The following is a 15,784-nucleotide window of genomic DNA, read 5'->3' as shown; positions in this document are numbered from 1 at the left end:
CACAAATGAGATGTCAGGATTTAGATTTCACAATTAGAACGAAATTATATGTCGGTTTCGGTTCACAAATGAGATGGTTAGGGTTTAGATTTTACAAGTAGAACAAAATTATATGTCGGTTTGGGTTTACAAATGAGGTGGTTAGGGANGTTTGGGTTTACAATTGAGGTGGTTAGGGATTAGATTTTACAATTAGAACGAAATTATATGTCGGTTTGGGTTCACAAATGAGATGGTTAGGGTTTAGATTTACAAGTAGAACAAAATTATATGTCGGTTTGGGTTCACAAATGAGATGTCAGGATTTAGATTTCACAATTAGAACGAAATTATATGTCGGTTTCGGTTCACAAATGAGATGGTTAGGGTTTAGATTTTACAAGTAGAACGAAGTTATATATATCGGTTTGGGTTCACAAATGAGATGGTTAGGGTTTAGATTTCATATATATCGGTTTGGATTTATTAAAAAACGGCTTAAGTTTTTAATTTTATAATAATATATACAGATTTTATCTTCTTATTTTATAAGGAGGTGAAGGGAGAGGTTCACCCCCTAGGAGTGAACCCCAAGTATTGTTCCAAAAGTTATGACTTAGGCCATGTTTATTGGTATATCAGATGGGGGTTTTTTAGGCATTTTAAAAATGAAAATAATTGAATAGTGGACTTAAGATCAGGCTCATTGATCTTATTCTATAACTGTTCTTGGGCCTGATCTTGTGTGATGTGTCTCTCTCGGATTGGAAAGAATTAATTAAATATAATGTTTGTCTTGTTTAATTAATTAAATAATATGTTTGTTTTTATAAAAAAAATTATTTACAATGTTTTTTCTTTTGTTTCATAAAAATATGGCATTTTATTTTGAATTTTAGTAAAAGTTTTATAAGTTTGCAATTAAAATGTTATTTTATAAATTTTTATAATTGTAATATGTTTAAGAATATTAATAAACATTATATTATTAAATAGTATTAAACATTCTTAAATTATTTATTAAACATTAATCTATGTATTTATTAAACATTCTTAAATTTCTATAAAAATATTATATTATTAAATCTTAAGATCTTACACATGTTCTCCCAATAACTAACTTCTTAACAAAAGTTCTTAACTAGTGATCTTACATTATTTTTACAATATTTATACTCTAAGAACACCCTAAACTGATCTTCCTATAAACATGCCCATGTCAATCATCCATTAATGCAAATGTATCTCTTATCATTAAACACATTATGTAACTATAAAGATAGTGTTGAACTCAATACATATGATTTGACAAGGATCCTTTTTTTTTTTCTGAAGCTGGTAGCTATGAATGATTCTATGAGGAAAATAAAATTGATTTGCCATATATTTTTTCTTGGCAGAAATTTTAGAGAAATACCCTAAACTAGCACTAAACCAAGTTTTAAGGACAGCTATAGCACACATTCCACAAATTTTCAAAAATAGCACTATTTAACACATTAAAATATTTAGAATTAATTTTTTTTATGTATGAGTTCTCAATTTCACATTTAAGGTATAGTTTTGAAGGGTAGGGTTTAGTATTTTGAATTTAGGATTTAATTTTAGAAGATTAATTAGTGCTATTTTTGGAATTTTAGAGATGTTGTGCTAAATTTGGAACAAAAACTTATTTTGGTGGTATTTTTGAGAATTTCCCTAAATTTTATATCGGAAAATAGTTTAATGTCAAGGTTACGATGACTGAAGTGAATAAATCCATCGGCAGTTTTAGTTTACTTTATTTTTTATATAGACAACGAATCACTACACATCAATTCTATATGTTTTAAAAAAAATTGAATTTGTCTTCTGCAAATATAATTTATGATTAGAAAATGAAAAACAGTATAATCCACAAATAAATTTATCCGCATCAATAACCATTCGAACTCAAAACTTTAGAACGAGTGTCTTAACATCAGAATGATATTTATGTGGGGATCGAAACTTTAGACCAAGAAAAGAAGCTTCTACTACCACTTATCCAATTAGCTTCCAGCATTTATCCAGTATTATCCTTTTATACTCCGAGATTCCAAACATATACTTATGAGACTTATAAAATGTTAGAGGATCTTATTATATTAAATCTAATAAACTTATATTGATAAGTTTTGAAACGTCCAATTCAACTTTTGATGTTATGGAAAAGCCGTTAGCAGTTTTATCAAAGAGCCACGTGCCCTTTTCAAGCCTAAATCGTTTACAAAGGGGCATTGATACAAGCCATTAAACAATGCATTAGTACAAACCATAGCATTAAACAATAAAATTCCATGGTTTGATCATATGTTTAGAATCTTGTATCTAGATTACGTGTTTGTGTTTTCTCTATAAGAAATAATGTTCTATTGTAAAGTATAGTGTTATTGTTCTAATCTGGATTTTGTATTCATGGTTTCAAATATATTTATCAATCTAAAATAGATATACTTCTTTAGTAGTCAACCCATATAGTTTGGTTTCTTCTGTTATTATAATGAGAAGAAGAAATGTATTGTTTTCATGAAGAAGGAATCATCCTCCTATCACCATATAATAAGAGAACAAAATCATTGATGGGCAAATGTAGATCCATGAACTTGCCACGTTTTCTAGAAAGGTTTGACTTTAAAATATTTATAACATTATGCCCATGATGCCATTACTCTAGAAAAAAGTTATCTTATATTCATATTAGTACTGGTTTAGTCGTTTAATATATTTCCTATATTTTCAAATACCATCACTATAACTGTAATCAGTCGAACATTGTTTATAAAAGATTTAGCTAGTTTTTTATAAACCCTAAAAATCAGTTTAAATTGTGGTTCCAAGTTATAATTACAATAATAAAAAAGCATGAGCTATGTGACTTTCTTATAAAGAAACGTATATTCCTCGTCTGTCATTATTATATTTGACCTCGGAAACAAAATTATATACCGACCCACGAGTCCGTGTTTGATTTTGATATATCGATGACCGCAAAAAAAGAAAAACTAAATTAACGGACCTTAACAGAAACAATCATGTTAAGAGTGTCTGTTGGAGCCAATCAAGACCTTGTTTTTTGCGTAATTAAAATGATTTGGTATTAGTTTTGCAATGATTAATATTATTGGCGAGAAAACAAATTTTGCAATACTCTTAAGTTCCGAATTCCGATAGGTAACACATGATAGCATAATTAATTTACGTTTTCTAAGTTATTTAATTCTGCCATTTTTTTATTTTTGGAATGTTCATTATTCGAGTTTTTATTCTGCAGTTTGTGTTGTTATGAGATTATATCAGGTTACCGATGGGAGCCTTAATTAGTTTCTTACATGTTATAAGACCATATATAAGTGAATCCAATTATAATAGAATGAAACAATATTCATTTTAATCGGTTGAGTGGAGTGCGTTTGAGTTATAATCATAATCGTTTTATATATGTTTGTCTTCTTTGACAAAAATATGTTTGAGTTATAATTTAGCGAGACTATAAAACTTTAACAAAGATGCCTAGTTTTCGTTAACAATGCACACTCAGTTCAGATCTAGTATAGTGTATGATTATATGAATCACCACCAATACCCCCCTTTATGAATCAAAACGTCCCGATCAAAAACCTAAAAAAAAACACAATATATAAGGTTTTGGTAAAGGGCTGCTTACGCTATTCAGTAAACTAAGCAAAGGGCACCGCTGATTATCATTGAGACCATGCCAGTAAGGGCGACTCGATCATTGGCAGTAACATGCGTGAGCTGTGAGAAGAATGCAGGAGAGTGGAACCCGAAACTCATATATGGAGTTGACACCATTTATTCAAGATGTTTGTCTTTAAACTCATTATTTTACTCGTTGTACTATATATCTTTCGAGTCTCGACCATGATTCGTCAATCCTACGGATAAAAAGAAAGGTTTCATTACTTAACTTGAAAAACGATATTAATTTAACAACCTTTTCGACGTCATTGATGAGCGATCTTGTTTCGGACCGTATAGTTACATTCTTTTAATACCATTTAATTATGATAAAGAACACATAATCACGAGCTGAGGGACAAACACAGATTCATGCATGAACTTGCCACGTTTTCTAGAAACGTTTGACTTGAAAAATTGTATAACTTTAAACTAATTATATAGTGTATACATGACAAACATTAGGTGAAACGAATAATTAATCAAGATGTCCTTTTTGTTGTATGATGTACCGACGTCTAATGTGTTGCCACATATCCCTTTGCAACTTCCAAGCTAGTGGCGTGGAGCATATACTAGATTTGTAACAGTCAGTCGATAACATAACTTTCTCTAAATTTTCTATAATTCTATCCACAAATTTCTTACGGTATTCAAAAATATCTATATATTACATATAATATCGCATTCTAAGTGCAAATCATTTCTCTCATATAAAATATAATTGACTTAGTAATCCTTGACTATTCACTCTCAAGAAGAGTTGGCCACCAATCCTCCAAGTCACCACGTAATATTCACTTGGTTTAAAGATAGAACCATTCACAAAACCACATTGGGTTTGACTGGTAACTGTTTTTAAAAGCTTTACAAATATACAGTTTTAATATTTACCAATCACAAAAACTTTACCAAAAATTTTACTCTCAGCTTTTTCATACAATTTTTATGTACAGCTTTTTCTTACAGTTTTACACTATTCACTAAAAACTTATAGCTCCAGCTTACAGTTTTTTTGTATAGTTTTCTATACGTTACCAATCGGACCCATTGTTTTGCGCTTTTAACTATCATGGGCATATATGCATACTAACAGAACAATCATGTGATACGGTCAAAAGTAGAGATTGTAGAAATTTCAACAAGTAAATGAAAATAACAATAGCCTAAATTTTTTTTTGGGCTCATTTCATATAAAAAAAACAATAAATTGAAAACGACATCGAACAGAGTCCCTTCCACATATTTGACTACGTACACAACAATTCTTTGATCAACCCACTTGGGAATAAAACTCTGATCATCCGAATTCACCGGAGCTCACCGGGAAATCAAACTCAACACACATAGACACAATTCTGATTACAACGTAATCGAATAGACAAAACATTTCCATGCATACATATAGAAATATAGGTATAATTTACATCTGAAAATTGGTTCAGTTCTTGAAAACCGGAAAAGAACTCCGGTTCTCGATAATCGGGAAATTTTTGAGACCGGAACTGGATGAAGAAGAAGAAGCTGAAGAAACAGCGGAGGGATAAGGAGAAGTAAAGGGTGAGCCTGAGGAGATGATCTTCGAAGAAAATATGGAATCAGTGCCAACTTCTCTTTCTTCCTCCTTGATGGTGTCGAGTACCTTAGCCGTCCTCCTCCGCATCACCGAGACAAATTGTGGTGGTGCAACCTCTGTAATGAATCTCGCCAGTCGTGAGCTCGCCATGATCTTGAAATTTAAAAGGATTAGAACAGAGTGGTGATGATCGATGATGAGAGAAGATGATGGATGGACTTGGTTTGGGAGGATGGATTTTATAGTTAGGTGACAAATCATATCTTTCATTGTTTTTATTGACTTTGTGAAAATAAAATTATTATTTTAGTGATTTTTAACAATTATATTTTCCTATGGTGGATACTCGTCAGAGACTAGATAATTTTGTATTTTTTTTTTCTTTTTCTTATTGGTATACAGTATATTGGATTTTGATAAAGACCTTGACTTCAGAATCGTGACACGTGTTGAATAGTATAATGTAGAACATGAAATTATTGTTATATACTTTTATCCGCAAATAAAACTAATGTTATATATATTTGCTCAAATTGGGGACTTTTTTTTTTTTGGTGAATAAATTGATATTGGTTTAAGTAGTTACACTTAATAACATATCAAAACAAGTTGCACTTGGATGGTTGTATATTTTGGTTGGAGAAAAAACGTTTGGAAAAAGTGGTTAAATTTTAGTTATGGTGGTTTTGAATCAGAAGTTGCAATCAACAGGTTTTTATTTTAAGATCACCGCAAGATATGGCATAAAAAAGTTGGCTCAGTTTATTTGGAGGTATTTACCATTAATGGAGAGTTTATTGTCTTAATGGTTGAAACAATTATAATTTTTTTCTGCGAGTTCATATGACAATACATATCACATTATAAATGTCGACGACGGTCGAACTTCAAACTTTAAAGTTAGAAAGCAAAAACTGATGTGAGAAATTTAACGGTTAGTGCCGCCCACTAGCTTTTTGTATTAAATAACATAGCCGTCTAATTCCTTGACTTCAGTGACCAAAAGCAAGCTTCGTCACCTCTCCTTCTGAACCTGTCTACAAAAGAAAAGAAAAGAAAAGAAAAGAAAAGAGAGTACTTGTTGACTCAAATATGTGAAAGCCGAAAACTTGTTTCTGCGACTAAAGTAAAGAAAAGTAAACAAAGGTACATCACAAAGTGCAAAAGATATGTTCAAAAGATAAAATAGGAAAATTTATATTCACAAAGCGGTTTCTTCACCAACCGAGTGGAGTTTAGTGTTCATATCTACAATGGCACTCACAATTAAGTTATAATTATAGTATTACACTACAAATTTTGTATTCAATGTTACTTTTTTCGTTTCATGTAGTTGATCATCACCCTCAAAACTTTGTTAAATATGCCTAATGCATTGTTAACCTGTGTAGACTGGGACATTAAGAATCAAACTGCATGCATAGAAGTCATAACAATTTGGTTTTCACATTTGGAATTTCACTAACTAGCCAAACTTCATTATTGTTTCTTTAATATATCAACTTATTAGGACCACCTTACCCGATAAAGAAGTTACAAATTTTGTGTTAAATTTAATATTATACCAACTAAAAGTCTAAAACTGATAAATGTATACCGATCTATACGCAGTAAGTGCAAAATTGACTTAAATCATGAAAGACGTACAAAAAGGGAAATGTAAAAGGATAGGTTGCGACCGTTGGGTCATATATCTACCACGTGTAACACTCTGAAGATCTGAGGACCACGCCATCTCTAATCTGATATGTGCTTGAGCTTATATTTTATTTTGGTTTTCCCTGCTAGCTTCAGCCTAAATTAGTATATGATTTGGATATGTACCTATTTGTGGTCTTATCTCAATACGGCAGTGACGGCCAAAAGCAGTCACTGTTATAGACGGACCTCTCTAGCTCATATTTGCCGTCAGAAACACGGCACAAGCCACCGGCTAAAGAAAAAGGAGAGTTTTCACACTTTTTGCCATCAATTTTTGCCCTAGTCGAGACAAAGGTTTTGCAGAAAACACCAAACTTCTTTTATTTTCTATATTTGGAGGGTCCCTTGCCCACATGATATATTTCCGAAAATGAAACGGGAGATAAAAGCGTAAAAAGAGCACATCTTGTAATCTAGCCCCATCGACCTCTTATACAATTTCACGCGGTTGCTTCGATAATTAGACCGTAAGCATGACGAGTACAAACATATGATAATGAACGTTAAGTATAGAGACTCAGAGCAAAACAATTCTGATGAAACATGAGACTATGGGAGGAATATGTTGGGACATAAATAAGAGAGACATATATGTCGTGGGAACTCATCCAATCTGATATTAATTTTAGGATGGCCAAAAAGAGCGAATAGCTGACGTATAGCATTTGAAGATATAACAAGTTCAAGAAACCTGGATTAGATTTTAGGCACATGAGGGAATCATATCTGTTAAGGTTCTGGTTTTGGTTTATCAGCAAATACAAAGTTCACCTCTAGGAAGACTAGTTTTGTGGAACAATGTTAGTTCTTCAATTCGACTTTGTTTATGCTTATAATATGTTACTTTTGAATTAAGGAATCAAGGGTTTTTACTGTAAAAAGTTTTTTTTGAGGTTTGGAGAATTTAGTTCTTGTCAATAATTATTTAATTGTTTCGGATTCCTTATCTTTATTCATATACAAAATAGTTACACATAAACAAAAAAAACTTAAATTTTTCATATATATGTTAATGAGATAGGGCAACACATATCGTTGTTTAACTCATAAAAAGCTGGCCATGTTTCAACCGATCGAAAAGACAAAAGTAAACAACTTGCACCAATAATATTGTCTTCTTATCGCTATTTCATATATCAAAAACATATCGCTATTTAGCTTTTGTACTTTGAGAGAAATCAAGAAGAAGGAAGACGCTAGCTGAATATTGAAAACTCTTTGATGTATGTCCAAAACATGCATTTAATTCATAAAGTTCTTTAGTGCTGTCTTTTTTTTGGTCCTTTAGCATTGACGTCCATCCAATTTATTCAAGTAATAAGGGATTATTTTCATCTTTATAGTGTTTATCGAATTGTTTTGGGGAGTAAATTTACGAAAATTGCGTTCCAAAAGTTGATAAACTATACATTTGATTTGAGTATATTATATTGATAAGATAGAACATCGAAACAATATCTACACTAGTGTGGATGAGTACTAGCGATAGCCAATACGAAAACATGATGATAATTGATGATTATACTACTAGCTAGTAATATTGCCATATTTTGTACTAGCATGCAAACATTTCATTGCGTAGTTCTTTAGTTGTAGCAACGGAATTAGAATTTTAGGTATAATTAAGTTATATAAATTATCATATCTACATAATAAAAATATATTATTTTTTGTTTGAGAATTTCTTCAGTTTAATTACTTCTACATTATATGTCATATTAGAAAATTTTACTTTTATCTAAATCATTAAAAAAATTACTACTTGTATGTATACGACTTATATACATCGATGGTAAATAATCTGATAAAAGCTAACAAAGTTTTAAGAAAAAAAATCTATAAAATTGGGACAACAAATACAATTTTTATTACAATTTTACTATAGAAGTAAATCTATAATTTAGAAAAATAGATTATTAATTAATTTTCTTTCTGTGCTTAAATAGAGTTTTACTGTTTACACTAGATTAGGACCCGCGCTGGAGCATGGGTTGAAATTTCTTTTATTTATATTATAATTTTAGAATAAATATAATTCATATGATTGTTTTTAAAAGTTTTTTTTTGATAAAACATTATGCAGGAAAATCATATGCTAAATATGATGTTTGTAAAAAACATCTATTTTGTAAGTTTTATATTGTTAATTTTGTAATTTTATGTATGAGAAATGATTATGTTTGTTGTTTGTTTTTATTTTAATTTTTGAACATGTTTGGTGAGAGTGTTTTAATATGATCCGTGCTTAGATAAGATTTTATTTTTAACTGCACAATAAGATCTTGGAAATCACGATTAAGTGTGATAAATTGCCAACACTTTTTTTACGCCTAACAGTATATTTTTTTGTAACAATACATAGAATACTAAAAAATTTATTTTGGAAATTGTATAAATCATTGGAATATTCTCTTTAAGAGGATTCTTTGGGATATTTTTAAGTGTATTCCACAGATTGACCAATTAATCTATAATCGTTTTTTGTAACCAACCTATATTTAATTTATAAACTATTTTGTAACAAACTTATACAAATTATATAGTCTACAAAATAAAAAGTTGTGTACTTCCTTTTTATTATATATGGGATTGGAATATTCTTTTTAATAGGATTCTTTGGGATATTTTTAAGTGTATTCCACAGATTGACCAATTAATCTATATCGTTTTTTGTAACCAACCTATATTTAATTTATAAACTATTTTGTAACAAACTTATACAAATTATATAGTCTACAAAATAAAAAGTTGTGTACTTCTCTTTTATTATATATGGGATGTATATTATGTTGGCACTTTTATTTTTCACTAAGATAAATAAGGACTAAAAAGAAAATGAGGGCAATCTCGGCTAGGCAACTCCTATATAAACAGAGAAACCCATCTTCCAAATCAACAACATTTACAACAACCCAAAGCAAAACAAAAAGCTTCACTAGTCCTTACTCCTAAACACTTTAGTTCAGCCTTAAGAAACACAAAACCCTTTTTCAAAATGATTAATACTCAAAACACCCTTTTCGTCTTCCGACCAGACCAACAGGCTCTCGCACCTCAACCTCTGACTCCATTCTCTGCCGTGACTGCGAACCGTGCCTCAGCCATACGTAGGTGCCGCCTCATGATCTCTGCCAAAACTCTCGAAATGATTCTCGAGGATGAGATAGCACCAGAGGATGATCATCCAAGCATTGCCCCTTCGTTGGATTCTCTTTTGGTGTGTCCAGCGACCTCTTGTTTCTAAGACATCAAGAAACAAGTCTCTTCTCTGTTTTACCGAAGCTACAAGTGCCCTTGATCATCCTTCACCACAAGTATTGTGTGTTTTCTTGTAATAGATAAGTTAGTGATGTCATTTAAGTGCAAGTATTTTTTTCTTGTAATTTATGGCTTGGTGCTTTTTTTCAGAAGTCATTTCAAGTTTTTTTTTCTTCCTTTTTATAGTTTCCACCAGATAATAATTAATCTTGTGAAACTGTTGTTTGAAAATATGTTCTTATTGGTTTCGCAACCCTAAGAACATGTTTTTTTTAAATTATTGAATAAGAATTTACTTCTGTAATATTCATATTCTTGTTACAAAGATTTGTTTATTAGTCTTACCGATTTGGCGGTTTAAATCACCAAATTAAAGGATATATATTAAATTTTCCTACAGAAATCTTGATTTTTGTTACTTAGGTACAAAATGAAAATTTGGTACTATAAAATTAATAAAAGGAAATCCCTACCAAAAAAAAAAAAATAATAATAATAAAAAGGAAATTTCAATTTGAGGATATTGTCCCCCAATTTGGATTACAATGTAAAGGTACATCCGGTTAAACACAAGACAAATTACACTCGGTTCAACAAACCGTCAAGATTACCGGTTCGATTCGATTTAACCGATAAACCAAACCTGATTCGCTTAAACCTTGTCTCTCTAACATCAAAAATCTCAAAGCCACCTCTGTGTCCGCTTCAGTTCTTAAACCCTAATCTCACCAAAAACCCCTAATCTCTTCATCCGCTGCTTCAATGGCGTCTTTTGAGCGTTTTGAAGACATGTGTGACTCAAGATTAAAACCCAAGATTCTCCAAAACCTTCTCTCCGAATATGTTCCAAATGAGAAGCAGCCTCTGACCAACTTTTTAGTACTCTCCAAGGTTGTATCCACTATCTCCACCCACAAGCTCTTAACTGAGCCACCTCTAGCTTCAATTGACCAGAGTCATCATGGTAAATCGAAATCAGCCGTTGATGATTGGGTTAATAGACTATTGGCTTTGGTTTCTTCAGATATGGTACGAATCTGTATACTATGACCTTTCTTTGGAATCAATTAACTCTATGTGGTGAAAGCTCTCAACTTTGGTGTTAATTTGTGTGAATTTTGTTGTTTTGGTTGTTGTTGTAGCCAGATAAATGCTGGGTAGGTGTTAGTTTGATGGGAGTGACTTGTCAAGAATGCAGCTCAGATCGTTTCATTAGTTCATACTCTGTTTGGTTTAACAGTTTATTATCACATCTTAAGGTATGTTTGGCTTTGCTCCTATAATGAGGTTTGTTACATCTTCTACTATTTATTCTTGAAAGTTCATGTTTTGTTTTGTTTTCAAACAGAATCCAGCAAGTTCTAGAATCGTCCGAGTGGCTTCATGTACCTCAATATCTGATCTCCTGACAAGGTCTGTATATATATGAATCTGTTTTTGCTATTTGTTTCTATAAAAATTTCTCTGTTTCATGTTCGATAATGGGATCAAAGTCTGCCGTTATTTGTACTGAAAAGCTATGTATATCAGATTGATTTAGTTTAGACTTTAGACAACTATGAACGGTGTTCTCCGCACTCTGCAGAGTCTGTAATTTTAGCTGATCTATATCTTTCTTCTTTTACTTTATTGTTAAATATATGTATTCAGCCCTCAAGAAAATGCTTAGGCTTTTTATATAAAGAGACTTCTCATATGGCATTGCATTGCTCATGATTATTCAGTTTTTATATTTGTTTCTTTATGTTCTACCGTTTCCTTGGTTTGCTTCTCAAGCTTTTTGTAACAATGAACTTTTGAAAATCGAATATTATTTTTGTTTTAACTGATACAGGCTGTCTAGATTTTTGAATACAAAGAAAGATGCAGTTTCACACGCTGCGAAAGTAATCCTACCTATCATTAAACTATTGGAAGAAGATTCTTCAGAAGCACTATGGGTAAGTGCCATATAAGAAGGCTTAGGCCTGGAATTATAAAAGAAAGAGTTGTCAGCTTCCATCCTATAATCTTTGGTTTTGTGCCAAGACTGTTCAACCACTTAAAAAGTAAAATTAGATGTTTAACATGTAGAGTTAATAGTTATACATCGGTTCCTCTGTTTGAATCCTTTGTAGCAGAATCATAACCTACTATAACTGCTCAGTGCTATAAGAATTTAGGGAAGTATCATACTTCAGCAACAATTATTCTTCTCCTGTCATTGCTAGAATCTTCAATTTGATTTTTTGATTGGTGTTGGATGTTCAGGAAGGCATTGTCCATCTGCTAAGTACAGTTGTAATATTGTTTCCTGCTGCCTTCCACAGTAATTATGACAAGGTCAGCTCTCTTGGCTTAAATGTATTTTCTGTTTGTCTAATTTCCCGAATGTATTAGTATCAGTATTTTGATAGCTACATGACAACAGTGCATAGTCTAATTAATACACACACATATGACTTTGTTATACATTTATTTCCATCCCAATGGTACTACACTATCACAATCACCATACATATTTCAAGTAATATGTTACCAATATGAGTTTATTTATTTGAAATGCTAATTCTTTTCAGGTTGAAGCCGCTATTGCCTCCAAAATATTTTCTGCGAAAACCAGTTGTAATATGTTAAAGGTATTCATCTTTTTAAGTCCTGTACTTCATATTGTCCATCAAGGCATCAACTAAGCAAGAAACTATTAACGTGTACTTCTTTCCTTCTATCTCAACCTTCAGAAATTTGCCCACTTGCTAGCATTGCTCCCCAAAGTTAAAGGAACCGAGGACAGCTGGTCCTTGATGATGCAAAAGTTATTGATATCTATAAACGTACATTTAAATAATTTTTTCCAAGGTCTAGAAGAAGGTAATTTGTTCATTTCTTTGTTCATTTTGTTTATGTGCGACTATAGTTTCCCTGATAGAGCATGATGACATGTGTTGCAGAAACAAAAGGAACAAAAGCTATCCAAAGATTGACTCCTCCTGGAAAAGACTCTCCTTTACCCTTGGGAGGTCAAAATGGGGGTTTGGATGATGCAGCGTGGAACTCTGAACAATTGATTGTATCCAGAGTGTCTGCACTTATGCTCTGCAGTTCAACGATGTTAACTAGCTCATACAAATCCAAGGTAGTGTGATATCGTCTTTTAGGTTGGAATATTTGTGATTCCTCTTGATTTTAGACGTGGAGAGAGTTAGCTTCTTCGTACTTGGTCATAAATAGATAGGGTCGCAATTTGGGTATCTAGATTCAGCATCATTGTTAAAGCCTTAAGTTAAGCATGTCCCTTCTTATGCCAAGTCCAAAGTTTTGCTTTCCCCTCAGGAGACTCCTCCTGTCTCTCTTGATATGTGCTACTACGTAAACCAAACTTGCCATTTACTTCTGAAAGATCCTGATATTCTTTATTCTAATCTTCAGATTAATATTCCAGTTGGCTCATTATTATCTCTTGTTGAGCGAGTGCTAGCGGTGAATGGCTCTCTACCTCGAGCCATGTCACCCTTCATGACAGGGATCCAGCAAGAATTGGTTTGTGCAGAACTTCCAACTTTGCATTCGTCTGCTCTGGAACTCTTGCGTGCTACTATAAAGAGTATCCGCAGGTAATTGGTCTCCTTTCATTCTCGCTAGTAGCAGAAACTATAGTTTCCATTTAACCTGATTGTTAACTTCATTGCCAAAAGCTATATATATTTACATGTCAGACACATTAGAGATTGTATTTCACCTCAAACCTGACCTTAATTTTTTCATTGACACACAATTAAGGAGTTGTTCCTTTGGTAGTTTATGTCTTGGCTGATAATAGTTTGCACTTTCTCGTGATTCCGAATAATGGATAGTTACTACATCTTCCTGTGCCGTAGGAACTTAAAAACCATCCTCTTATTTGTCCATTTTGCAGCCAACTTTTACCATATGCTGCATCTGTGGTGAGACTTGTTAGTAGCTACTTCAGAAAATGTTCATTGCCAGAATTGAGGATAAAGCTCTACTCAATCACTACAACCTTGCTCAAATCCATGGGTATAGGTAATTTCACAAGATCTTGCCTTTGCTTGTAATTTCATTTCTCAGGTTGATGTGATGAAAATCAAGATCACTTCTGCTAACATATAGTTCTCTGACCAGGAATGGCAATGCAACTAGCACAGGAAGTTGTCACTAATGCCTCTGCGGATCTAGACCCAAGAAGTGTTGAAGTTGATGCGGTATCTAACAAAAACATGTCGCTTACTAACGGAGCTGTTCTTCAGGCATGCAGTAAAAAAAGGAAGCATTCAACTAATTCAGGAGTCGAGGCAGAGAATTCTGCTTTTGAAGTGGGAGTTCCTCACAATCACTCCAGTAGCCCAATTACATTGAAGATTGCATCTCTTGAGGCACTGGAAACTCTTCTGACCATTGTAAGCCCTATTAACTTATTGCTTTTATAATTCCGCTTTTTATCGACACTGTTGGAAGTTAATCTCTGGATTCTTACTCATAGTCACCATTTTTTTTCTTGTAATTCTGTCATTATTTCAATTTGATAGGTTGTCACATATTTTTCTTTGTTTTTTGTTTCAGGGTGGTGCATTGGGATCAGATAGCTGGAGAGAACGTGTTGATAATCTTCTAATGACCACAGCAACAAGTGCTTGTGAAGGGAGATGGGCCAATACTGAAACTTACCATTGTTTACCCAATAAGTCGACTACAGATCTGGATGAGTTTCAGCTTGCAGCACTCCGTGCCTTCTTGGCATCTCTCGTTTCTCCATCACGAGTACGCCCTGCATTTTTAGCTGAAGGGCTTGAGCTTTTCCGAACAGGTAACTAAGATTGTTGGCATGACTTAAACTAATCTTTAAAAACCAGAACCGGAAATATTTGATGCATATATCGAAATGTTTGGACAGGTAAACTTCAGGCTGGAATGAAAGTTGCCGGATTCTGTGCTCAAGCTCTCATGTCCCTTGAAGTTGTCATACATCCGAGGGCACTTCCACTTGACGGTCTCCCATCACTTAGCAACTTGTTTCCAGAAAGCAATTCCCTTGCCAGCCAAAAACACAACACACCTAATCCGAATAAGTTGAATGGTATTGCTCATGATGGTGATGATCTATGCAACAAATGGCTGGCAAATGCGGACGTTCCTTCTAACAACGCAATTCAGAGAACCTTAGAGACTACTTTACCTTTCCAAGAGACTAAAAGATTGAAAGTTGGGAATGATTTAGCTACTGTCACATCTCTGGGTGTCCAAGATCCTACTGATATGGTTGCATCAGAGAATGTTCAACAAGCGGATGTGCCTGTGCAGGTTCCTGAGGGATCTCTTGGACAGATTTCGGACAAAGATGCTACGGCTCCCCAAGACGGTTATGTAGAAGTAGTGAGTGGGACTCAGGAGGGAGAGGATTATGTGGTTAAGGATAGTCTGATGGAGGAAGCATCAATTGGTAAGAGAGAATCATTAGATGAATCTGATGATGATTCTATTCCTAGTCTTAAGGACGATGATTTTCTCTCTGATTCTGATGCTGAATCTTAGTGCAAGACAAACAAATCAATC

General features: G+C 32.9%; 3 protein-coding genes across 5 annotated transcripts in view; 2 read left to right on the top strand and 1 right to left on the bottom strand.

Annotated features, from left to right (window-relative positions):
- LOC109129998 lies at window positions 4,850-5,530 on the bottom strand. Its single transcript, XM_019239091.1, has one exon. It carries the CDS (start codon window positions 5,423-5,425, stop codon window positions 5,141-5,143), a length of 285 nt encoding a protein of 94 aa, XP_019094636.1. The 5' UTR covers window positions 5,426-5,530; the 3' UTR covers window positions 4,850-5,140.
- Window positions 9,873-10,578, top strand: LOC109129999. The gene has a single exon (XM_019239092.1). It carries the CDS (start codon window positions 9,972-9,974, stop codon window positions 10,218-10,220), a length of 249 nt encoding a protein of 82 aa, XP_019094637.1. The 5' UTR covers window positions 9,873-9,971; the 3' UTR covers window positions 10,221-10,578.
- LOC104757369 (proline-, glutamic acid- and leucine-rich protein 1-like) overlaps window positions 10,918-15,784 on the top strand; it is a 5,890-nt gene continuing 1,023 nt past the window's right edge. The window contains exons 1-13 of one of the 3 annotated variants that reach the window (XM_010480104.2): window positions 10,918-11,263; window positions 11,377-11,493; window positions 11,583-11,647; window positions 12,069-12,174; window positions 12,485-12,556; window positions 12,793-12,852; window positions 12,955-13,084; window positions 13,165-13,349; window positions 13,643-13,827; window positions 14,130-14,257; window positions 14,357-14,631; window positions 14,795-15,038; window positions 15,126-15,637. In XM_010480104.2, coding sequence (XP_010478406.1) covers window positions 10,997-11,263; window positions 11,377-11,493; window positions 11,583-11,647; window positions 12,069-12,174; window positions 12,485-12,556; window positions 12,793-12,852; window positions 12,955-13,084; window positions 13,165-13,349; window positions 13,643-13,827; window positions 14,130-14,257; window positions 14,357-14,631; window positions 14,795-15,038; window positions 15,126-15,637 — 2,346 coding nt within the window. In that variant the 5' untranslated portion in view covers window positions 10,918-10,996. Of the gene's footprint in view, window positions 11,264-11,376; window positions 11,494-11,582; window positions 11,648-12,068; window positions 12,175-12,484; window positions 12,557-12,792; window positions 12,853-12,954; window positions 13,085-13,164; window positions 13,350-13,642; window positions 13,828-14,129; window positions 14,258-14,356; window positions 14,632-14,794; window positions 15,039-15,125; window positions 15,778-15,784 lie in introns of those variants that run through there. The other 2 variants (XM_019239084.1, XM_010480105.2) reach the window with 2 other exon arrangements.

The sequence above is a fragment of the Camelina sativa genome, chromosome 17, assembly GCF_000633955.1.
Source record: "Camelina sativa cultivar DH55 chromosome 17, Cs, whole genome shotgun sequence".
NCBI lineage: Eukaryota > Viridiplantae > Streptophyta > Magnoliopsida > Brassicales > Brassicaceae > Camelina > Camelina sativa.
This window is presented reverse-complemented; position numbering and strand designations above follow the sequence as displayed.